At 37.4% G+C, this 25,823-nt stretch overlaps 1 protein-coding gene across 10 annotated transcripts in view; it reads right to left on the bottom strand.

Moving 5' to 3' along the window:
* The window catches only part of Gria4 (glutamate ionotropic receptor AMPA type subunit 4), a 371,791-nt gene that overhangs the window by 38,148 nt on the left and 307,820 nt on the right, over window positions 1–25,823 (bottom strand). For 9 of the 10 annotated variants that reach the window (XR_008221303.1, XM_052751502.1, XM_052751493.1 and 6 more), the window contains exons 11-14: window positions 17,627–17,833; window positions 12,264–12,634; window positions 10,921–11,119; window positions 4,018–4,265 (exon numbers count right to left, since the gene is read on the bottom strand). Coding sequence is in view for 9 of the 10 variants with exons in the window: in XM_052751502.1 (XP_052607462.1) it covers window positions 4,018–4,265; window positions 10,921–11,119; window positions 12,264–12,634; window positions 17,627–17,833 (1,025 nt within the window). In the remaining variant the exon portion in view is untranslated. Of the gene's footprint in view, window positions 1–4,017; window positions 4,266–10,920; window positions 11,120–12,263; window positions 12,635–17,626; window positions 17,834–23,323; window positions 24,529–25,823 lie in introns of those variants that run through there. The other variant, XM_052751564.1, reaches the window with a different exon arrangement.

The following is a 25,823-nucleotide window of genomic DNA, read 5'->3' on the forward strand; positions in this document are numbered from 1 at the left end:
GTGAGGGCAGATGGGGATGGGAACATGAGCAATCAGGTTGGGGGGACATGAAAGGGGACTGTAATGAGGGGTCTGCTGGGGGTGCATTTTGGGGTTGGATGGAAGCCTGGTGCCAGGGAATCTCCCAGGAATCTGTGGGGAGGACCCCAGCTGGACCGCTAGCAATAGTAGACAAGCAGCTTGAACTGGCCGTCTATTGTGACCAGGTTGGTGCCTGGCCCAATTGTCATCAGAGGCTTTGTCCAGCAACTGATGGAGGCAGAGGCAGAGACCCACAGACAAACAGTAGTAGGAGGAGAAAGGAGTATAAGAACCAGAGGGTCAAGGACACCATGGGAAGCCTCACGCAATCAACTAACCTGGGCTCATATGAACCGACAACCAGGGAGCCTGCATGGGACTGACTTAGGCACTCTGCATATATGTTACAGTTGTGTAGCTTGGTCCTCTTATGAGACTCCTAGCAGTGGAAACAGGAACTATCTTGACCCTTTTACTGGCTTTTGGGACCCTACTTCTCATACTGGGTTGCCTTGCCCAGCCTTAATACATGGGGAGGTGCTTAGTCTTACTGAAACTTGACATGCCATGTTTTATTGATGCTCATAGGAGAGCTGCCCTTTCCTGGATGAAGAGGAAAGAGGAGGGAATTGGGGGACAGAAGGGAGGGTGGGGGAGATGGGCTGGGAGGGGAGGAATGGAGGGGGGAGGCTGTGGCCGGGATGTAAAATAAATAAATGAAAAAAAAAAGAGTTGCTGGGGTCATGGTGTCTCTTCACAGCAGTAGAAACCCAAACTAAGACAGTACCTAGTCTCATGTTTCTGTATTTTTAAGCTTTTCTATATTTATATTAAGTACTAAAAGTTGACTTGTTTCTGACATAAAAACAAAATTTGATTCTCACACACAGTATGCAGCAAATTTTGTTTCTCTAAACTTAAGTACATCTAAACTTATGATAAGTATGTCTTACAAATTTCACATTGTAAAGTGGTGCTATAGGATAATATATCTTTCATACACAAATTAGGGTATTATTTTTTACACATCTGCCCTTGAAAAATGTGAAAGAAAGGTAATTTGGTCCAAACATCCCATGAGGCCAGTAGCTCTGCTACATACTGAAAAAGAAAGTCTAATAAAAGATGATGTTTTCAGCTTGGTACTGGCATAAAAACCGACATGTGGACCAATGGAATCGAATTGAAGACCCTGACATTAATCCGCACACCTATGAACATACAATTTTTGACAAAGAAGCCAAAAGTGCACAATGGAAAAAAGAAAGCATCTTCAACAAATGGTGCTGGCAAAACTGGATATCAACATGTAGAAGGCTGCAAATAGATCCATATCTATCACCGTGCACAAAACTTAAGTCCAAGTGGATCAAGGACCTCAACATAAATCCAGCTACTCTGAACCTGCTAGAAGAGAAAGTAGGAAGTAGTCTTGAATGCATTGGCATAGGAGACCACTTTCTAAAAAGAACACCAGTAGCACAGACACTGAGAGAAACAATCAATCAATAGATCCTATTTCTTACTATGGACTTTATTTTTTCCTTGAGGAAATTTCACAAACAAGACTTTCATTTGACTTACAGTGTAAATACTCCAACTCCACATACAACTCTTGTGACCTAGAGTTTTATCTTATCAACTCCAATCCTGCTAAGTTACCTCAGGCACTACCAATTTTCTCATTTAAATTCCTAAGCAAGCCTATGAAGAATGAGGAGTTTCTATAAACTAATGTATGCAAAAGATGCTTATTAGTTCAATTCTATATTGGTTTGCCCCTCTTGAAAGACAAATCTCCTAGGGGAAGGAGACTAAGAATTTCAATTTAATGGCCTCTCTTGCTTATACGGCTGGGGATGGGGGACTGAAGACAGTGCAAAGGTGAATGCTTTTTAGCCTTCAGTGCCCTTCCAGAGCTCTCAAAGACATGGACAAAATGACTGTGGATTTGGCATGCAGGGGCCAGCTTGCTCAGGAAACTGTGGCATACAGAAAACAAAATGCATAAACAAAGTCCTCATCCAGGAAGCTGAGATTAACAATTGCCTCATTAACAAGATCTAGCAAGGACAGGAAAAGAGGGGGAAGCCAATCACTCATTATTGTACAGTTCTAGACAGATGAAGCCCTTCGGGGTCGCCCCAAACAATGCCTGTAGTGTCGATTTGACAAAGTGGCACATTTACGAGGAAACTCTCTAGCCATCAATGGGAGGCAGACACACTGTATCTTAGGGCCAAATTCAGTCCCTGAAGCTTGACTTCATCAGAAGACACAGACAGGGGAAAAGGCAGTTATATCCCTGGAGAATTAGTTAAAAGAGTCAGACAGGGAATATAACCTGTAGCTTGACCATGGATCTATGCATCAACCATAGTTACTTTCACCCTTCTAGTTCTTGTAAGTTATTTACATTAAAGTGTTCTTGTACTGCTACCTTAACAGAAGTTTATCTGATACTCAACTTAATAGTAATTATGTGCTTTTTGTAACACATTGTACAAGATATGTCAACAAAGTCTAAACACCCTGGTGGCAGTGTAAGTTTCTAAGTGGCTGAGATCTTTTTAGTTAGGGTCCTGTCAGGGGTAATTTATTAGTGTGGTGTTTCCCTGATTATTTCTCTAGTTTTATATGGGATATTTGTTCAAATAAACCAGAGTTCAGAGCTGCCAGAATCTGTACTCAAATTTGTCTTTACTGACTACTTTTTGTAACTATTTCCTTTAAAAAGTTTCCCGTTCACAGAATATCCTCCCCAACACACTATATTGCATTAATATAACCCTTCCCAGTACCCATATTTGTTTTTAAAATAGATATCTCAACCCTCCCCCAAGCCCAGCACACCCAAGTTCATTGAAGTTCCCTTTCTGGAGCCAATGAAAACAACCACAGGACATTGGCATTGCTTTCATTGTACCTGGGCAATATACAATTCTCATTACCTTCAGTTTTCAGTGGCTTACCAGAGACATCACTTCTCAAGACAGGTTCTTGGTTAAGCCCTTTAGCAAGGCCTGTGATTTCCTCTTGAGTCTGTACTTTGTGCTTCTCTCCTAAGCAGTACTGAGACCAGAGTGATTTGTCAGTTATCACTTGCAGTGGGCTCTAGCACCAGTAGGTTCAAAGCAGCCTTTATTACTTAAGGAAAATAGGAAATTCTGCTTCCTGGATGTAAACATGAATTTTCTATGTTGAGAACCGAAAGGATGCAAAGGGCAGACTTGACCAGTATTTTTGTAAGAGTGAAAGTCTCCTTTTTAACCCATACAGGTAACAGTTTTTCTATGAGCCTCTTGGCAAAGTCTATCTACAAACATTTTTGAGGCATACTTGTTCTAACTTTACAGATCTTACTTATACCACACTCCCTTTAAAATATATGGGAGTGTGACCTGAGTAAGCACCATAAAGCTAGAGCCTACTCTTCCGTCTAGGTCTTGTTGGTTTTAAAAGTGATCATGATTTCAAACAGTCAGTACAACCTCACCATAGTCTGAAATAGAATGATGTTGTACTAAACAAAACACTGAAATGGAAAAAGGAAATCTCTCTGTTTGAAAGAAGTGGGTTTCTTCTCACTGAGAGTCTGGAATAATGTTTAAAGAGAACGATAAAATGCAGAATCACTACTGACACAGTGGCAGTAGGCAGCATCAATTTTGGTGGGCAAAACAACAGAGAAAGTTGATGAGATCTAGAAAAAAATAAAACACCCATGATTTAGGCCCACTGCAAGCAGCTAGTGTTCAACCACGTTGGTTTTTATATGGCCTTGTCAGATCAATGTCAACTATGATCATTTTAGAATCAAAATAAAAAAAAATTGCTTTTGCCTGACTGTTGATCAAAAGTATGAAATGGAGAAAAGGAAAAGAAACCAACAAACATACTATATTCACACACAAAGTAAAATAATTCTTTCAGGGACATCAGGGAAGGTGGAATACTATAACAATGCATGATCTATTGTTATACTATTCCACCCACCTTAATGAGGAACCCTTGGGCGTTGCTACACCATAGCCTTTGGAATCCAGGTTTCCTCCCACTTTCATTGTGTCACAGGGCTTTCGCTGCTCAATGTATTCGTTCATCGTGGACTCCAGGAGAAAGGCAAATTTGCCCTTGGACTTGCGGACACGAGCCACGCCCTCAGCTGTAGTCCTAGTGAACACAGACGGCTCTGCTGATCGCATGTAGGTCCACATCTTTTCATACACTGCTATTTTTGATCTCTGGAGGAAATGCAAAGAAAATTAAATACAGGAAAGAAGGAAACAGCATGTTAATATAGAAAAAAGAGAGGTTATGGTAAGTCTTTTAGTGTCATCCCATTATCAGAAGACCTAACTCTTCAGAAGTTTAATTTTTGCAATTCTTTTAGGAAATCAACCAAGTGCCAGACATTTATAGTGATGACTAAAAAAAGGGTGGACCATTTGTCCTAATAATTATGACACTCTACTGTTTTACTGGATATTGTTGTTGTTGCTGTTATTAAAGGTGGAAGGCCCTGAAAAGCATTGAACATTTAAAACCCCATGTTCTATCATACTCCTGATGAGGTTAAGAAGGCCCAGTTCAAACTTGATTGTTGCTTCTATAAAATGCTTCTCAGCTCTACATTTGAGCTGTAGTAGAGCCATTTTATTTTTATATATATTTTCATGCCTCCAAAGTTCAGTTCACATCAATTCAGCCCTTGATATTAAAGAGACAGAAGATAAGTGCTAGAGTTTACGGACTGAGCACCCATTGAACAATATCTAAGCTCCAGATGACTCCGACAGCTTGAGACTGAATCTGACAAAATCAACAAATAGGACAACACACTGGGCTTTAAAGAGAGTGATTTCTGTTTTCATACTTCATTTTGGTATCATTCTAACTACATGACTCTGGTCAAGAACCTTATTTATTTTTAAAAATTACTTTTATTTACTTTTATTACCCTCACTATTTAATTTACTTAAGTCTTTTTGGATTTTATATTTAAATTTTAGTTAATTATTATTAGCGTGTGTGTGTGTGTGTGTGTGTGTGTGTGTGTGTGTGTTCAGGGCTATGGTGTCAGACTGCATGTGCCAAGGCGGAATGACAGCTTTTTGGAGTCAATTGTCTCCTTTCATGAGTTCTGGATATCGAACTCAGTTTTGAGGCTTTTGCAGCAAGTATTTAAGCTAGTGAACCATCCCAACAGCTCCCAAAATACATTTTTTTTATGTGAAAATAGAGCCACATGAACTCCACAGTTTCCAAAAGACACATGTGGTAAGATAGGAAAGTGCTAGCTAGTATTGCTTGATAGCTTATTACCACATACCAGTGCTCATCATTGCATTTGTTCCATGACAAAGAATGTGAGAAACAAACAATCTAGAATGGCCTTTGAAAGGTTTTCATGCTACTCACACTTGAAAAAAATCTCATAGTATAGAGATTGTGGTTTTGTATGTGTGTGTGTACATATGGGTGTGCATGCATGAACATATTGTGAGGTCAGAGGCCCACTTTGGGTGCTTTCCTCAGGTCCCATCCATCATGCTTTTGAGGCAGGGTTTCTCATTGAGCATTCAGGCTAGTTTGACTGGCTAGTGTGTCCTGCCCTGCCTCTCCTATGTTGGGACTACAAGTTTACAACACTATCCTCAACATTTTTAGGTGGATTTTGGGTATCAAATTCAGGCCCTCATACTTTCATGGCCAACAACTGAAGTATCTTGCAGCTCCATTTTGAAAACATTAAGAATACAAGAAAAGCGCTAATTACTTGGCAGGTTGCCAGTTACAGCTAAACACTACACCCAATAAGACAATTAGCAAAAAGAAACATAGTAGAATGGGAAAAAAGTTAGGATTAAAAAAAATTTAGACCACTGACAGTTTTTTAAAGTCTACTTTTTCATTTCATGTATGTGTGTTTATGGTGTATGTGTATGTATGTATGTTGTCATGTGTGTGAGAACGTGTGTGTGTGTGTGTGTGTGTGTGTGTGTGTGTGTGAGTGCATGTGGCAGCATGAGATTGATAGTGGGACTCATCCTTGTTTGCTCTGCTTTATTCACTGAGGCAGGGTGTCTCAGTCAAACCCAGTCTTGTTAGCCAGTTTGCTCCTGGGGATCTCCTGTCTCCATCTTCCCAGAGACTGGAGTTTCAGGTACTACCATCTAGGTAGGTTCTGAGGAATATAACCACTGATCCACTCAACCCTGAAAGTCCACTTGTTATTGCTACATTCATTTTCTTTAAAATTCAGAAAAAAAGATAATCCATACAGTGTCTGTGATAACTTTAAGGAGGTCCAAGCAGAAGTTTTGAAGGGCAGATGCTGTAGAACATTATTTTAAGGCATGTTACATTTGTTTATGCTGTGGAACATTTGTTTAATGATGCAAAGGTGTGTTGCATTCTTTTATGTTGCCTTTGTTTAACTCTGTGAAGCTGTGATACTGTGCCTGTCTAAAACACCTGATTGTTCTAATAAAGAGCTGAATGGCCAATAGCAGGGCAGGAGAAACAATAGGTGGGGTTGGCAGGCAGAGAATAAATAGAGAAGAAAAAAAAGGGAGCAAGAGAACAAGGAGAGGAGGATGTTAGGGGCCAGTCAGCCAGCCAGCCAGCCACAGATAAGAGGGAAAGTAAGCTATACAGAAGTAAGCAAAAGAAAAAGCCCAGAGACAAAAGGTAGATGGGATAATTTAAGTTAAGAAAAGCTAGCAAGAAAGAAGCCAAGCTAAGGCCAGGCATTTATAATTTAAGAATAAGCCTCTATGTGTGATTTATTTGGGAGCTGTGTGGCAGGCCCCCCAAAAGAGCTAAAAAAGTAAAGAGCCCAAAGAGTGAAAAACAACCAACAACAAGCAGACTCAGTGGGAAGAGGTCAGAGGTCAGATGAAAGCATGCTCATGGGAAATGCTGGGTCTGTCTTGTCTCTGTGGCAAGGTTTAGAAATGTTTACTTTGGCTGAAAGTGGACTGACTTGGACAAGATCTCTCTCTCTCTCTCTCTCTCTCTCTCTCTCTCTCTCTCTCTCTCTCACACACACACACACACACACACACACACACACACACACACACCACACTCAAAGTATGAGGGGAGTCAAAAGCATAAATCTAGAAAATAATAGCCCTGTGCATGCTTACCTGGGCTGAAAGTGTGTTTGTTGATGCGTGAAGGAAAGCAAATATTTACAAATTTGAAGAGATGGGCTGAAATAAGGGACATTCTGCAGACTCAGCAAGCTAATAAACACAATGGTCACAGACATTTTACATCCTAAATCTTTCAACTGTGGAATCTACTTAAAAATAAGGCACAAGAAGTAGATATGCTCAAGGTAATAAATATAGAACATATAAAGTCATTTTTTAAAAATTAGAAATGTCAGATCTGCTTGTTTCATTGTTATTGTGCAATAATGTCCAAGAAGTCAACGGTTTAAAGCATTAATGTATTAGTCCAAACAATCCTTGGAGTTTTAATAATGTTACTCTCATTCCTCACATATGAAGTATTTGTACATACCTGCATTTAATAGAAAATGCATATCATGCATTCTAATGGATATTTAGTTACTTTTCCCCTGCTGGTGGTGCAGGTAGCAGGGCCTGTGTTCTGGGGACATGTTATCCATGTCTTTTTTGATAATATTCTAAAGCCTGAGCTCGTAGTCTACCGAACTTACTCTTCCATCTTGCTGATGGCTGAAATGGGCACAAGATTCAGTTTGTGTTGAAGTGCCAATCAGTGTGCCTGAGTCAGACATGTAACAGTGCTTGGATGGCACCGCTGCCATGACTGACATGTGGGATGCTTTTAAGAGCTTCACAAGGTATGCGGACCCCAAGTATAGGGAGTTTCATAATGGGGTGAAGCCAAGGCAAATGCATATTTAATTTCTGCCCATGAATAACCCAAGGTGTTTTTGCAGCAGAAAACAGAAGTGCTTTCTTGTACAGTGCTGCCTATGGGCCACTCACTGCCTGAGGAGCTGAGTGGAACTGCCATGTGCCATCACCGTATACCTACAAGAAAGCATTTCTGACAAGTATAAAAATACCTTTCAAGTTCTGTTTCTTCTGCTCATCAGACAAATGGTTTATATAACCCAGGTCACCATGGTGGGAATGGAGGGAGGGAAGCAAATAGGGTAGAAAACGAATGTTGTTTTCATCAAAAACCCAAATGTACACATTCTTGAAATTGTTCTGCCTGGGAAAATTACTTGGTTATCCCATTAGTGTTTGGAGTGTTCTGTAAAGATAAATACCCACACATGTAAAAATCTTCCCATTTTAAAATTGAAGTTGGACAAGAGAGAAAGAATTAGAGGTTTGATGGGGATCAAGCTTATATGGGAAGATTTAAACTACGGAAGCAGCTTTCCTTGTTTTCACATGTCTTATTAATATAGTCTCTTATCTACCTTACCAGTTTTCAGAATTTGAGCAGGAAAAAACAAAACTTTGTAAAGAGTAAGAAGTCACCATCTGCACTGTGTTGGCTGCTAAAGAACTTTATAGTGAGTTATTGTTTGTTTGTTTTTTCAAGGTATCGACATGACAGGTCTTTTCCCCTTCATTACTCAAGACAAGGTGATGAGCCTGCAATTTTGTCATCTGATGAGCATCATTCATCACTTCTCAATGGAAGACACTGAGTGACAGCATTTTATTCTGATACAGAAAGGTTTCCAGGCAACATCAGGAAATGTTACTAACCTCTTCAGTAAGTTAAGAGAAGGCTTGACTAAGTAACTTTATCTGGACAATATTGTTAATGAAGTCTACTGTCATGACATTTACTTAGTCATTCAGAAAAATTCACAAATATTTTTAGATCATTTGAAATTTTAATATTTATGGCTAATACTCAACACTAAGCACAGTATTTATTGTTTGGTTTGTTTCATCAAGCTTTGAATGATTTGTTGTTGATTTAGATTTGTGTAAATATTTGTGATACTATATAATCAAAATGAAAATGAAAATTCCCTTCTTAAAAGTTGTCTAAAAAATGTCAAGTAAATTTAAAGCTGGCACACAGAACATCACATTTGGTTGTGTTTATTTTCAAGGTACTGAGAAGATTATATATGTCACTCTCTCAGATGATCCTTAAAAGTCCAGAATATAAGCTCTCATAGCTTCCAAATAGAAAGATTAGAAAATAGTGAAACATCTCTTACATTCCAAATAATTTACCACCTCTTGTCTTCAAATAATTGATATTAAATACAAAATAAATTCATTATCATTTACTTCAATATCTATGAAAATGTCATGTTGGCTACCTTTTAATATTTTGGCCCCAAATTCACAAAATAATCTGGCAATATCTGTGCACATTGATAAGTAGGTATTGTATACCTAGGAAGAACCAAATTAGAAGGAAACTCAAAGAAAAGAAGGGACATTTTGAGGTAGGAGAGGACCAACAGGAAGGAAATATCGGCAGACATGAGGAAGACTGTATGGGAGAGAGAGGCACAGATAAGAACAAAGCATAATGACATGTGTGAATGAAATCCCAGAACTAGAGTACTTAATTTGTTAACTTAAAAGCAACTCAACAAAAAATAAAACAAACAAATAAACAAACTAGCCAGGTGCTATGGAATGGTCTGTATGTCAAATGCTCTGATTGGTCAATAAATAAAACACTGATTGGCCAGTGGCCAGGCAGGAAGTATAGGTGGAACTAACAGAGAGGAGAATTGGGAGAACAGGAGGTGGGAGGAGATACTGCCAGCCACTGCCATGACGAGAAGCATGTGAAGATGCCGGTAAGCCACGAGCTACGTGGCAAGGTATAGATTTATAGAAATGGATTAATTTAAGATATAAGAACAGTTAGCAAGAAGCCTGCCACGGCCATACAGTTTGTAAGCAATATAAGTCTCTGTGTTTACTTGGTTGGGTCTGAGCGGCTGTGGGACTGGCGGATGACAGATTTGTCCTGACTGTGGGCCAGGAAGGAAAACTCTAGCTACAGCCAGGTGGTAATGGCTCATGTCTTTAATCCCAGCACTCAGGAGGCAGAGACAGGCAGATGTCTGAGTTCAAGGCCAGCCTGGTCTAGAAAGCTACTTCTAGGACAGCTAGAGCTGTTACACAGAGAAACATTGTCTTAAAACAAAAAAAAATTAAAGTGATTAAAAACAGTTTAAGTCCGATGGAACAACTGAAAAAAATAACAGAACAGACTAAGACAAATACCCATGCTTCAGTGACAGAAAGCCAAAGGAGCCTCATCCACGTGTGACACAGTTGTATCAATTTGAAACATTTTACTGCCAAACAAAAGTCGCCAAATCTAACCTCCATACAATCTTACAGAGGTCCCCAGAGCCATTGCTATAGAGGTCTCCAGAATGATTGTTAAGGAGGTACACTTCTTGCCAGTAGAATTTTGTAAGGAAGCAAACCTTTTGCTTTGAAAACTACAGCTTTGGAATAGATTACAGAGTGATTCAGCTCATAAAGAGTCTGCCACTGAGGTTTTGGGTGTCAGATACAGCAAGTTAAATGCAGTCTTTCTTTAAAAGAAAGGTTTGCTTTCTATTTTCATATTCTTGGCCTCAAAATAGATACAATTCTAATCTTGCATGAAGTAAAATGATCAGAGAGCTAGTAACACTGAATATTGGGTAAGTCAGATTATAAAGTGACTTTAGTTACCTTTTTACTATTGTCATTTCTTAAAGCCTCTTCCTCTTGTAGTGTGCACCATTGGCAAGTTAAAATTGCAATAATAAAAACCCAAAAAGACACACTGAGTAGTAAAGTCATCTGTTGCCATTGTGCGTTCCAATCCACACTAAGGTCATGATATTAGTGTTGCAAACATTGCCTAGAATTCAGAATTATGAAGGTTCCTGTGACTTACTCGGAAGAATTCTTTTGTTGACCCAGAATCCAGTGTTCCATATGCAATTTCTGTTTGTTTGGCCAGGTCTTCTGCACTTTCTATGGGGGAGACCATTCTCTCCACAGTCAGGAAAGCAGCCAGATTAGCAGTGTAAGATGATATAATAATGAGCGTGAAGAACCACCAGACACCTCCAACGATTCGACCTGACAGGGATCTAAACATGGATAAGATCATACAGTTTTCCTCTTTCTAAACCACAGAGAGAAGAAAGAAATGTCACCAATTCCCAATCATATTTAAAAGTTACAGTCTCAAATATTGTCTTATATTCTGTTAGTCTACTAAAGAATGAGGCTTACATTGATGCACAATGGTGTCTTTTACATTATTGCTAAAATTAAGTGCCACTGAAACATGGCAAATGAATTTGTTGTTTTATTGGCAGAAATGTGGAACTGTCCTTTCTGGTAGACAGCAAAGGGGAATCTGCATAATGTCCTCAGTACCCTCTCTGATGGTTCAGCATCTCTGAAGTAGGATACAGCTGTTGATAAAAGACAACACGGTATTCTGGTTTAGTTGGCAATGTTTTAGCCTCTCTTCATGCTGCAGAAGATAGAGTTTAGATTTTCTGCACAATAGTAGACACCTTTCAGAGACTGAGGGAGAGCCCATCAGAGCTCTTCAGGATGCCATGGAGGTCAGAATGTGGGAGAAATCAAGCATTTTTCATGTAGCAAGCTGGAGTTTGTGTGTTGCAGTAACAGTGTGGCAAGAAAGAAAGTAAATCAGGATGCCCCATTGTAGAAACAGTTATAAAATTAGCATATCGCTTACATGGCCAGATCGTCCCCTGATGCTCAGCCTCCTTATGTGCTTTATGAAAAACCATATATGTCTACTACAAAACACACCCATTCACATTTTCAGAAAACCCAGAGCGGAGCTTTCCCTTAAGATACATGAGTTAAGTTCAATATTAATTTTTGATGATGGTTCACAATAACAGTCGCAGCAACAGTTTTTTGATAAGAGATACCATAAAAATGGGTGTTATTCTACAGTTTAGATTTGGTTAACACCTGTCAAGCCACTGAATGAATACTATTACAAATAATTCTGGGGAGTGGCAGTAGATTGCATAATTACTTTTCTGGTGAGGAAGTTACTTTTTATGATGCATCTACGTTTTGTGGTAGCTTGGAAGAAGTTAGTTATAAAATATGATTATGGGAGAATTGCAATTTTTCCTGCATTTCAGATAATGTTCTGACTCCTGGAGAGGAAGACAGAGAGAAACTGTGGAGAACATTTAGGATCTCTGAGAACTGGACAAGAGTGCCAGTTTTGACACTAACCTGGGTGAAATGTCACATCCTTGTTGCATGAAGGCACCCAGGGAAAACCAGAGGCTGTTAAAGATGCCGAACTCATTGGGAGGCTGGTCGCTGGGACCTTCCTTTCCATCCTCGGGCTCTTCAGTGTGCCACTCGTATGGACTAAATCTACTGACTAGGAACAAGACCACACTGACACCAATGTATGCAAACACTATACACATCCAGATCTCATAGGCCAGAGGGTCCAAGAAGGAGAACACTCCTGGTTTAGATTTCTGAGGCTTTTTGATCATGATAGAGATGCCTAAACTCATGAAAGGCTTAGAGAAGTCGATGACCTCCTCGCGTACCAAAGTGATTGTCAGAGGTGCAATAGCAATCTCCGCTTTCTATAAGAGAAAAGAGATGTGGAAACACACGTTAGTGAATTCCATGAGGCAGTTATCAGTGGAGTGATCAGCAAAGTTTACCAGTCATGCATTCATTTTTTTAAAAAGCATTTTGGGTGCCAGCAGTGATACATTCCAATTATAGGCTAATAAAACATGTAGTGGTTTGGTTTCATTAGATATTACTTGAGTTACATAGAACCTTTTTAATTGACAAAGGTTTACTTTATTATTTTTTTTTTTTTGACAGAATCCCATTATGTAGTTTAGGCTGGCCATGGATTCATGACCCTCAGCTTTCCCAGTGCCGGGATTACATACCTGTGCTGCCATGCCCACCTGAACAAATACTGTCATGGGTACTGCCTGATCAGTGTTTGCTTCATTAAACCCCCCTGTTCTTAACTGACAACATATTCCAGCTCAGGTCACACACAAAATCTGGAAATTGGCATTTGCTTCTCGTGATACACATTCTTTGATTTTCTCTTTCCAATATTCTTTTAAACAAAAATTTTAGAACACAGTAGCTTTAATTCTTAGATATCAAAATCACAAGACACCTTTCCATTGTCTGGTGACCCTGAGTTATTTTTTTCCTGCATCTCTAAAATGGGGCTGTGTTTTTGCCTGTTTACCCTAACAAGTGATTATCTACTAAACCCTTAACTGGACATTAGTGAGCATGTGCTGACGGATTCTTTATCTGATGCTGATGAAGTATTTTACGTGGCCCATTTCCTGCTGCTTGTCAGAACTGAGCCTGAGTTCTCCACACTGTGGCAGCTGTTAAACTTGAGTCTGGCAAACATCTAGACAGGAATTATATAAATTGTGCCATAAAAACTGAACTGTGGTCGGAATGACATTAAAATAGAGCTTTATTTACTTTTTTTTTTTTTTTTTTTTTTTTTTTTTTTTTTTTTTTTTTTTTTTTTAGGTTTTTTGAGACAGGGTTTCTCTGTGTAGCTTTGCGCCTTTCCTGGATCTCGCTCTGTAGACCAGGCTGGCCTCGAACTTATAGAGATCCGCCTGCCTCTGCCTCCCGAGTGCTGGGATTAAAGGCGTGTGCTACCACCGCCCGGCAAGTTTTATTTACTTTAAAGGAAAATAGTTCTCATCAAAATAGGATCAGGCACATTTAGACATCACCTTTCCCAGAGGCTATCAATTTTTAAAAGATTTATTTATTTTGATATATGTGTGTGTGCACATGTGGGCAGGTTCCAACAGAGGCCAGAAGAGGGCACTGGGTCCTCTGGAGCTAGAGTTACAGAAGGCTGTGGGCTGCCAATAATAATGCTGGAAACCGACTGCCGTACTCCACTCTTTGTGCAAAAGCATCAGGTGCCCTTAACCACTGACCTTTTTTATTTTTATTTTTTTAGATTTATTTAGAGACAACCACTCTTAAATTCACTGCTACATAGCTTCAGGCTCCTGGTTTGGCATAATGATCACAGCTCAGCACAATGGTGAGGATATATATGCACACTGTGTGTTCACCCTGGGATTGTATGTGCCTTGTCTCATTACCTTTCATTGATTCATAGAATGGAGTGTATGAGATGCTTCCATTGGAGTTAGATAAGATTTTTATTCTTAAACACCATTGGAGTGACAATAAGAAATCACTTCTTCACTCCTTCACTCCACCACTCACTCATACCACAGGTAATCTGGTGTTAAGTGAACCATGGAATGTCCTTTATTCCTTCCTCATGATCAAACACATATACATTGACACACAAATACATGCTCAGAGAGAGAGGGAGAGAGAGAGAGGGAGGGAGGGAGGGAGGGAGAGTGGGAGAGAGAGAGAGAGAGAGAGAGAGAGAGAGAGAGATTCAGGGAGTGTTAATGTAAGTCAGGTCCCTATGTGGTGGTATGTTAGCTCTCTATGTAAGTGATACAAGGCAATCAATGTGTAACAATTACAATAGCAGTTATCAAAGAGTAAACTAAAGATAATGGGTCCATAGCTTGTCATTTTACTCTCTAATAGGCTTTGTCTAGGAGAAAATGACTATATTTTACCTCAAACTTTACAAACTAGGCATTTGAATATATGTTAAGAATAAGAAAGAAAGAAAAGAAATTGAGAGTCAAGAACAGACTGTACAAGCCACAGTAAAAAGGAGCCTGTGGAACCTGTTAGAGAATGAAGACAATTCCTTTGAGACAACTTGGACAAATTAAGAGATAGAGATTGGTGTCTTCAAATATCTGCAGATCTGCTGAAGAAACAGTGTGTTGTTATTAAGATCCTCATGTTATCTCTCTGCTCTCTGAGAATTGCATACTTTTGGGACTTTCTGTTACTCTGACATGTGTGTTGTTTATGATCTCTTGTATCATTTTTAAAAATTATTTAAGCAATTTCTCCCAAATAAAATATGGTCACTACACTTGTGGAGGGATGATATAAGCAGGACAGGAGCTCTACAAGAGAGACATGAAACAGATATCCCAGAAAATTCTCAGGTAGGTCAGACTATCTATAGTTAAGTAGTGATATACTTAGTAATCTGGAATGCTCCACAATCTGAGAGCTTTCAGGGGCAAATATTTAGTTGCAAGTGGAAAATTCTATCCACATGTTTATAATTGGGCCCTATCCTAATATTTCCCATTATAGATATGAAAATATCATTAAACATGAAAAATTTAAAAATTTAAGTCTTCTGACCTAGCATATTTTGAGTAAGGGAATTTAGTCTATGTTTCTAACAATTTGGATCATGCCATTTTCTGAAATTTGCTTACAGTATTAGAAGTTGAAGTATTAAGAGCAGAATGTTTAGGGATTCCTCCTTCAGAACTTAAAACCCATATGACATTGTCAATGAACCCTGTTGTAAAATATATTTTGCATATTATTTTTTAAACTTAATTTCCTCTTCATCTTGAGTCAATGAAGCACTCAGTGAGTCTTTCTTTTGGATGGCAAACTGGTTGCTTTATGTACAATGAGACCCATTTTTCCATGTCAGCTGAAGTTTTAGCAACTGTACTGCACCCTGTGGAAAATATTTCTTGTGTCATAGTTTGAAAAAAGGGATGCAATCAAATTCCTCCCCTCAGAGCTCAGAGAACCCCATGGAGGAGAAGGTCAAAACAATCTAAGAGCCAGAGGAGATGGAGGACACCAGGAGGGCAAGCAAAGCTCATATGAACGCACAGACTGAGGAAGAAAGCACAGGGTCTTACAGGGGTCTGCACCAGGATGTCTGTGTATACATTATAGCTATTAGTGTTTTTGAGGGACTCCTGAGTATGTGAACAAGTTGGTGTCTGACTAGTGTGTCTTCTCTTGGGGTCTTTTCTTTCCGTTGGTTTGTCTTGTCCAACTTTAATATAATAACTTTAGTTTTATCTTATTTTATTTTGTTATATTTTTTAAAAATGAAAGAAGGCAGGAATAAATGACAACCTAGCTACTAGAGTAAAGATTAACAACTGAACTGTTATTTATACCCACTGGGAGAGGGGGATTCAGTTTTCTCCAATAGAGTGACACTAGGTATATCAACCACTCCAGGATAGGTCTCCTGTTCAGGACTAGTTGTCTTCCACAGTTTTTTGTGTGCTTTTATTTGGTTATAGTTTGGTGTTGTTTTATTTATTTATTTTTGGTGAGTTTGTTGTTGTGTTTGATTTTTGCTTGTTTTTTGAGAAAGAACTTAAATTTGAGTGAATAAGGAAGGGGAGAGGATGTGGAATGACCTGGGACAGGGGAAGAATCTGATCAAAATGCATTTAAATTTAAAAATTATTTTAAATAATAAAAAGAAAGAAAACTGAGATGCAGAATTTTGAAACTATTTCACTGAATTTCTAGACAGGAATTTGATTCCTTTTGTGGCCTTTGCCTATTTCCTGAGTCTGTTTACTTTTTCCTGGAGAAGGATGCCTCTCGATGTAATTCCTTATTTCAAAGGGGTTTTTTGAGGATTAACTGGAGATAGTGTGTGCTTTGAAAGTGAAATCTGTGAACTAAAAATTAGCGTTTAGAACATTTCATAATTCAGTTCATGCATTTATTGCTTTTATTGGTTCCTGGATGCACAAACCTTACTGTGCACTACGGGTTTGGACTCAGAACTTTGAACATATTATAGTATCACTAGGGTTTGATACTACAGTGGCTGCTGAAAACAAGGGACCTTGATCTTGTTCATTCAGGCAGAACGTGGCTGCTGTGCTGTGTTGTGATTGCTCTTGGCAATCAATGTGCTCATTCTACATCCAGTGTGCTTGCTGAGGGGAAGGGCACAGCGTGCTGTGTGAGAGGCCTATTTTGGAAAACAGTCTAGCTTTTGTGTTTTGTTATGTATTCTAGAATGAAGAGAAAGAGAGAGAGAGAGAAGAGAGAGAGAGAGAGAGAGAGAGAGAGAGAGAGAGAGAGAGAGAGAGAGAGAGACAGCAAAGGTGCATTATCTGAAATGTATATAATGTATATTTACTGTGGCCGGAAGAATTGTAAGAAACACAATACTACTGAATATTTCAGACACTTGGAGACTACAGTAATCAGAAATTAGTTAAAAGACACTTATGAGCAATTATGAATAACAAGGAACACATAATTAGATAAAGTAGCCACTAATTTTATCCTACTGGAGGAAATCTTCTCAGTAACAGATTGCTCATGGATATTTGAAACTGTCTATGGTCTACCAGTTCAAGGCGTATTCACCTCAGATTCTGAGGCCAATGTTGCTTTTGTTTTCATTCCTGTCTCTGTGCTATGTGGAGGACACTGTATTCTGAATTTTTATCTCTTTTCTTATTTTAAGTTACTAGGATCAGTTCTGTTATTGGAATTTGCATTTCTCATGAAAGAGAGAAGTGTTTGAATATAATGAATACATTGTGAAATATTGCTATAAATTAGAAAACAGTCATGGATGCTTAAAAATTGATACATGTCCAAGGGCAAAGAAGCTTCAGGATTATGTGAGTGAATTCCTCATAAATGAGTCTGCTTACCCCGTACACAAGCTCTCCCACCATCCCATTCCAGATTTTAGTGTCTGCATCTCTCGCTCCATATTTTCCATCAGGGACAATGGCAATTTTGTACTTGATACCAATATGTTTTGCAATTTCGGATGCCAAATCTACACAGTAGCCTTCGTACTTGTCATTTCCTTCAAACATTTCGTGGTTTTTCTTGTACATAACATAGGGGGATTCCTACAATGAGAGAAGCAGAACTGTAAAGGAGAAACTACAAAACGTTTTAAAAACATTTCTGTAACTATAGTTTTAGAAGTTTTGACAAGAGAATATACTTATTATTTTTACATGATTTTATTTAGCTAGAAATTATTAATAAGAGATAAATATATAAATATACCTAGAATTGTATTAAACTGGTTTACATTGAATAATAAAAGTAAAATTTAAAAATATTTTGAGTGATTGTTATGTACCTAGTACTATGACTTTAGAAAAATAAATACATTAGGATTTTTTTTTCTGAGACAGATTTTCTCTGTATAGCCTTGGATGTCCTGGAACTCACTCTGTAGGTCAGGCTGGCCTCCAGTTCACAGAGATCCGCCTGCCTCTGCCTCCAGTTCTCAGATTAAAGGTGTGCACCACCACTGCCCAGCTTCCATTAGTAAGTTTCTAGAGAAGAGTAATCACTTTTAGCCTTGAAACTAATATTTCCCAAATAGTTCATGAAATTAGAAATTATTTAGTAGCCACTATAGTGTATTAAAAATCTATTTAAGGTTGTATAATTTCATATTCTGTACCTCCCCCCCCCCTTTTTTTTTTCCAAAAAAACCGTTTTCAAGTGTGTCAAGTAAAGTGTTTTTGTCAGGCAAGGCATTTGCTACAGTTCTTCAAATAAGAGATAATAGCTTCAAGACACATATATTAGTTACTTGTGTTAAATTCAATTTGCTCCTGCTGTCCCATGTTTTGACTTTAAATAAGAAATGTGCTTCACGAATTGTAAGTTAATTATGAAATAGGTCTCCATTGGAAGCTTTTCCCTCTACATGTAAGGAACACACACTTTGATAGTCCCATTTAGTTTTCTACACAAATGAGACAGAGAATGGGAGCAAGAAGTATTGAGAGCATCCTCATCATCTGGAATAGCTTCTCGGTGCTTAATAATCGTTAATTGTTTTCATTGAAAGCACACATGTGCTCTCTCTCTCTCTCTCTCTCTCTCTCACACACACACACACACACACACACACACACTCACACAAACACACACTTTCTCTCTCACACACACTTAAATAACAGTATTTTAAGGCTTTAATTTAAGAGATGGTTTAGTCAGCCCAGAGTGATTGATCTATTACTACCTATCCATAAACAGAAAGAGGGGTTTGATAGGTTTGTTGTACACTGTATGGAGGTAACTCCTGGCTATATTCAGTGTTTCATTTTCAGAAAAGTAGTAACTATATTGTAACCACATGAAAAGTAGTAACCACAACATTGTTGATACAATATACTTACATCTTATAAGATTATACTCTAACCTTAATTTAGGATTGTCCTAAGAGTTTTTTTCTTTTCTCTAAAAAAAACTGTCAGTTAAAGAATTTAAACTTGCATTTGGAGCTCTAGAATAGAAAGCAACTTGATCTACAGAGTGTACAACAGGCCAATACCAATTCCGACTTCATTCAAACTACCTTGTAAACATAGAACCCAATTAAAAACTTAAGAAAATGAGGAAAGCCTTAAAATTTTATTTTCTCATGGAGATACTCCACATGATTTTACTGTGGGAAACAATTCAGGACAGGTCCTTATACTATTTTCTTAAATTCTTCCTTTGGTTGTCAGGTCCATGTGACCCAGATCCTTGGAACTGGATAGATATTCAAGATTAGAATGGAGTAAGAAGTAAATTTTGCCATTTATAAAATTAAGGTAATTATTTGTCCCTTCTTTCATGACGAATGTTTATTAATCAGAAAGAGGTCTGTATGAAAGCTTAGCATGTTTTTCAAACTATGAATGCAATCATGCAAATTCATGAATAGCTTGAAAGGGATGACTTTCTAAACTATAAAATATTAGTAGCTTTACGAACAAATTCTTTTCAACTTTTTATAGTGGCCTAATAAAACTATGGAAGAGTATACAGAAAACAACAAAACTATACACATAAAACAGTGCGTAAAACATTATAAGTGATATATCTGTGTACAGTTAGAATATTTAAGTAGAGCAAGCTATGTTAGTGCTCTCAAGTGGCACTAAAGTTGAAGATAAAGTTTAAAGTGTTTTGTGTACTTGAACACCGAGGAATTTTACACCTCTAGTAAGCACATTACTGCATTAATTTTGTATGCATTTCTTTGGTTTGCCCATAATCTAATCAATTCTTCTAACCTGGTAAATAGTTTGCTTAATGAAAAGCTGTAAGTTTATTATTTAATCAATCCTTTATTAAGCACCTGCTTTGTGTCGGGCAATTTACTGGAAGATAGGCCTTCAAAACAGAACAAAACAAGACATGATTTGTCCTTTGTCTCCTTGTGATCAAGATGATTGTAAATTCTTTGTGATAAGAGTAAAGGGATACTAGTGGTAGGAACAGCAGATTTATTGTAAAAAGTAATTTCTCTTCCTGACTTTGTGTTTCCTTTGTGACAGGTACAATGTTGAGTTCTTGAGCTACATACTTTCATTTACATTTTGTGTTGCATCTTGAAGTAAGCATGTCTCATCTTACAGACAGGAAAACTGAGAGTCAAGGAGGTTAAGTGAATATCTAATTTCACTTGGTTAACAAGTGACAGAAATGGGAGTCAGGTTTTTATTTTTGAAACATCTGGAAACTCATGTAGTTGTTTACAATATCTATCAAGAGACTTGCAACTAAATGGGATTTCATATGATTTAATAATAGAGGGAACAAAATTAAAGAAATATTTTTCTGTACCATCAGGCAATGCAATTTTTATGATATTTTGAGTAAAGAAAGTAGATTAAAAAGTTTTAATTTGCAGTAACTGCACTGATCTCCCAATCATCATTTTACGACGAGGAACATTATGACTTAGAAGTTATATTAGAATATAATGATTCATACATTCAAAATGAAAGTAATTCTGACTCATAGTAAACAGGTGATCTGTTTGTTGCAGGCATATGTATGTGAGAGTCAAGTATTTATTTAGGATTCTCTTTCATTTTTTTCCCATTTCCTTCTGGACAGCTGCTCCTCTCAAGTCTTTGTTTCCTGCCAAGCATGCCAACTAAGGTTGGAAAACTGTTCAGCTTACTGAAGATTCTGTTTAACAGCTAGATGACATTCAGACTCACAGATGCATATAGCAAAAGAAAAACAAAATTACTACATGCTAGGGGAGAGGAAGAGCAAAGGTAGAAGAAAGCTGGGGACATTTTGTAAATCTCTAGCAGTTTCCTGAGTGTGTTTCCGTCTGCTTTTCTTTCACATTAAATCCATGCGAGTCACAAATCATTAGCTCTCAGCCTCCTTTGCAACAAATTATCTGCTGGAAGCTCTTAAAGCTTTGTACACTGGGGAGGTTTTATATCAAGTTTTAGGGTTACTGCGGGTGAACAAAACACCAAATACACTCAATGCAATCTAAAATAAACCCTATGAGGTATCTGGGGTGGGGGAATTTGTGGAACATCTTTGTGAAGTAGCCATACAGAATCCTTGGTGTTCATCTGTTATTAACAATGGGAACATCAGAAGAGAGAAATACAACTCCTTGCTTTTTCATCTCCAACCACTGTGATCTGTGGGACGATAAATGATTCTGTTGGTGTCACTTCATCCCAGCGATTCGTTCATTAAGATAATTCCTGCAATGGATGGTGTTCTACACTTTCTGAGTTACTTTGGGAAGGGAACCAATCTCAGTCTGAAGCCACAACACTAGGCTTTGCTTATGAAAATTTTGCCATAAATGAATTAAAATGATTTTGAAGCTGAATTCAATTAAACTTAATATAATCAACAGAATACATTTCCCCCACTGAAGTGTTATTTTTGTATTATTGGAATTTAGCAAAATCAATACCTTTGAAACCAGATACTTAGCACAAAAACTACCAGTTTGTAAATATCACCATTATAAACAATCATTGCAAAAAATATTGGAAATGGGAAAAATAGTAAAATTGGAATCTTATCCCATGTTTCCTGTATGGACATTTGCTTCTTTCCAAAGACTCTTAAAAGAAATTGATAATTTAATCCTATGAACAAAATTAAGGAAAATGGAAATGAAAGTCTTTCTTATTGAATTTAGAAGTAAATGAGTTGACTAGACAGTGGTTGAACACACCTTTAATCTTAGTACTCTGGAGGCAGAAACAGGTGGATCTCTGTGAGTTTGAGGTCAGCCTGGTCAGATCAAATTTGAGGACAGCTCAGAATACACAGAGAAATCCTGTTTTGAAAAACCAAAAACCAAGAAAAAAAGAAGAAGAAAATAAGCAAATTTAAGGGTCACAGTTTCAAGGTAAACCTTTTTTTTTTTGAGACAGGGTTTCTCTGTGTAGATTTGCGCCTTTCCTGGATCTCACTCTGTAGACCAGGCTGGCCTTGAACTCACAAAGATCAGCCTGCCTCTGCCTCCTGAGTCCTGGGATTAAAGGCTTGCACCACCACTGCCTGGCAAAACTTTTTTTTTTTTTTAACAACCTTTGTTGCTATAAACCCTTTGGAGGAAGGGGGAATTAATATTTGGTGTGGCAAAGAAAATGAATACATTTCTATTTTTGTTTACATTTTATATCTACAAATACATATGGGTATATGTATGCTTCTTATACGTGTGTATTTATATAGAATACCTAAAATTGTTTACATAACTCTGATAATTAGAAAATGTATTTTAAAGTTGTAGAAAAGGTAAACTAAGGAAGATGGAGTGATTACATAAAATCAATTCATGTTTGAAACACCATTCTGATGCTATAGTGAATAAACTTGGCTTTATGGAAATATTTCCTAAAGAATTGTGTATTCGTAATACAGTATAAAATGTCTCCTTAGCTAAGTAACATACAATGAGCATTACTAACTCATAGCACAAGGCACTGAAGAGTAAAATATGTTCTCTCTAGAACGGATTCATTTCCTCCAGAGTCTGTAGCCAGCAAGGTGCTGCGAATACAGGGAATGTACTCTCTCCTCTTCCTGAGTCTGCAGAAACTGTTTTTTTATCACAACAGCTAGACTTCAATTTGCACGGTTTAGATTTGGCTTCCTGAGGTTGTTTGCAGTTGTTATTTGTCTGCAGAAAATGAAATCTCTATGTACCCAATCTCATGAATATTATGGTTTTTACTTAATTTTTAGTCAGTAAGAATTAAAGACAAAAGTTTGTGTAATTGCAAATTGTTTCCTATTTAGATTAGTTTTGTCATAGTCAATAATTGTGTTTAAGTAGAGTAAATTCATCTTGAAAACGAAGATCCATTGTAGACATAGACATACAATACTTGCAAAGGAAAATAAATTTCAACAGCATGAATATAATAATAGCACATTTTATTTTGGATTGAGAGCTGTTGTAGTCATGAATTATGTTTTTCTTATTTGTTTTTTCTATAATATAAATTCCTTTGAGTGTAGGAGTCACTTCTGACATATCCCCAGGGTCTAACACTGTACCTGGCACATAACAGATGCTCAGTAAGTATTTCTGAATGGATAACTGAATTTCTCAATCAATTTTATTTAACAAAACATATATCACAACAGTATATCAGCATATAAACACAGCATACACAGAGAAGACAGTGAATTCAGCAACACTGCACCCGTTTAGAAGAGAAGCCCGTGCTCGCCAGAGTTCATTCTTAACTTGCTTGGTATCTAGATCTCTGTATCAGACTCATTGCAACCTCTAGCCAACTCCATCTGTATTGAGTTTATTCAGTTGAATATGGGGGGATTATTACATGCAGTTATCAGTATCTTATCAGCTAAAGGGAATCATACTTACTTCCAAGTAATTGAGGTGAGGGACTTGTCCTAGATCCTAAGCTAATGCTTTAGAACAGAATCAAGGTCAATAAACACTTTAAAAGGGGTATCTAGGATTTCCTGTTTTGTTTTGGCATTATGGAACAGTTATGCTGTTGAAAATATCAAGGGAATGATTTAAACGAAGATGACAGTTCTATGGAAGACAGATACTACTCGTATATACTATTTTGATAACAAAAATATTATCACTATCAAGCAAACAGAATTTTACATATGTATGTTCACAGCTTCTTTTCAGTCACTTTTTTAACTTAGTTATTGATATCATGCTCCTGAAGACTAGCAGTGCTTGGGAAATCAATTCTGTAATTTGACACTAGGAATTACAAGTTGCATCTTTTGTAACAGGTCAAGTGAAGAAGACTCTACATTACACCCTTAAAATACATCATACATTCATTTCACAGAACAGGCAACATTTCAAAAGATTCTAAAGCAAACAATTGTATATATATTCAGAAAGCAAGCACATAAATGTAGAGTTTTACTTTGAAGAAATCTACCCTTAGAGAGCTGATCACGTACAATGACTTTATTTTATGATACAGGAGCGGGCATATCAGAATCATTTGTTTATTCTTTTTCAACATCTATTTTCTTGAGAATGGTAAGGACTGAGGATTAAACCTTCTTTTGTTCAAATAGCTCATAAAAGTCACACACACACACACACACACACACACACACACACATTTAATAACTGTTTTCTGGTAGTCCAGAGTTGGTTATCCAAGAAGAATCCCACATGAAAAATAAGCTTAAATTTACTACTCAGGAGAACAAGACTTGAGCCTTAGTTAGGAACAGTCGAACAGCGTGGAACTCTTGTCTTTCTTGGTCAATTTCTTAAAATAGGATTCTTCATCAGAGGCTGAAAAGAGGAGGACTGTACTGAAGTATGAATTTCCATTACTGTGTCTTTTTTTAAGGAAAAGAAATATATATGCACATATATGTATATCTTGCTTTTCAAGTCCCATGCAAATATTACACAGTTAAGTCAGAAAATTTATACAAACACTGCTGTTGGTGGGTTTGCATTCTAAAATAATCAACTCCCAATCAAGGCTTTCCAGATTACATTAAATTGCTAACTGGTTAACAAAAACAGGCATAAATGATTGCAACAGGCAAATGCTTCTTTTTGATATTTGCATGCTTTCATTTCAGTGTCACTTTTAGAAATATTTTGACATTACTAAAACCCTAAAACTAAAAATTGAAATTATGTAAGCTAAAAGTTAACTTACACAAAGACTTCCATTTTATTTAAAGTAGGAGTTTCTCTAAATAACTGATAACATATTTTGCCTACAGAAAGAGTTAGCTGAGGAGCTGGGATCTCACATAAGGTATAAACAATCACCAACTGATGATCTCCTTTGACTACCACCAACTATAAAGGTCATGTTTGTCTTTAGAAGACAAACACATATTATAGATATTGAATATTCTATAATTTAAAAGGCAATTCCACAAGAACTCCTTGAAGTAGGAGCCTTAAAATTTAGAGCATTTTAAATTTTATGATATGATCAAATGAAATAGTCGCATTTTTCTTGATTCCAAGAAGTTCGTTTAATTGTATATGTCAATAAGAAAAATAATCGGTGGGTGGAAATGTCTTTTTACATAAAAAACAAATATCAAACAAAATCAATTTATCAAGCATTTGGCTATATTAAAAAAAAGTACCATTAAAATATCCACATTCACATTCTTGTGACTCGAAACAGACAAGACAGATCACTCTCCCACAATGACCTGAAACAATCATTTAAACACTACTAATGATTATTTCGTTGATGCTTCTGAAAACACCGAGAATAAGGTATTTCCACTGATGCTTTTAGGATTCAACTGGATCTTGACTTCCTCACATTCATTATTCAGTGCTGGGGTCTTAGAACTTCAAACACTTTCAACTTCAGTTTCACAGTCTCAATTTTTAACATCTGAGTCAATTTTTTTCCCTCAAGAAAAACATTGCAACAAAAAGTAACACAAATAAGGGCAATGAAAGAGCTCAGTGTGTCCAAGCTTGGGACAGGTCTATTCAAAGCCTCGGTAGACTTGGGTGGGTCAAAGCACTCAAGTCACTACTAAGATTCAGCTTGTATCCCCTTACCATAGCTAGGGAGTTAAATTTGCCTGTGGATAAGGCGG

The sequence above is a fragment of the Peromyscus californicus genome, unplaced genomic scaffold, assembly GCF_007827085.1.
Source record: "Peromyscus californicus insignis strain IS unplaced genomic scaffold, ASM782708v3 Scaffold_11__1_contigs__length_118956290, whole genome shotgun sequence".
In the NCBI taxonomy this organism is placed as follows: Eukaryota; Metazoa; Chordata; class Mammalia; order Rodentia; family Cricetidae; genus Peromyscus; species Peromyscus californicus.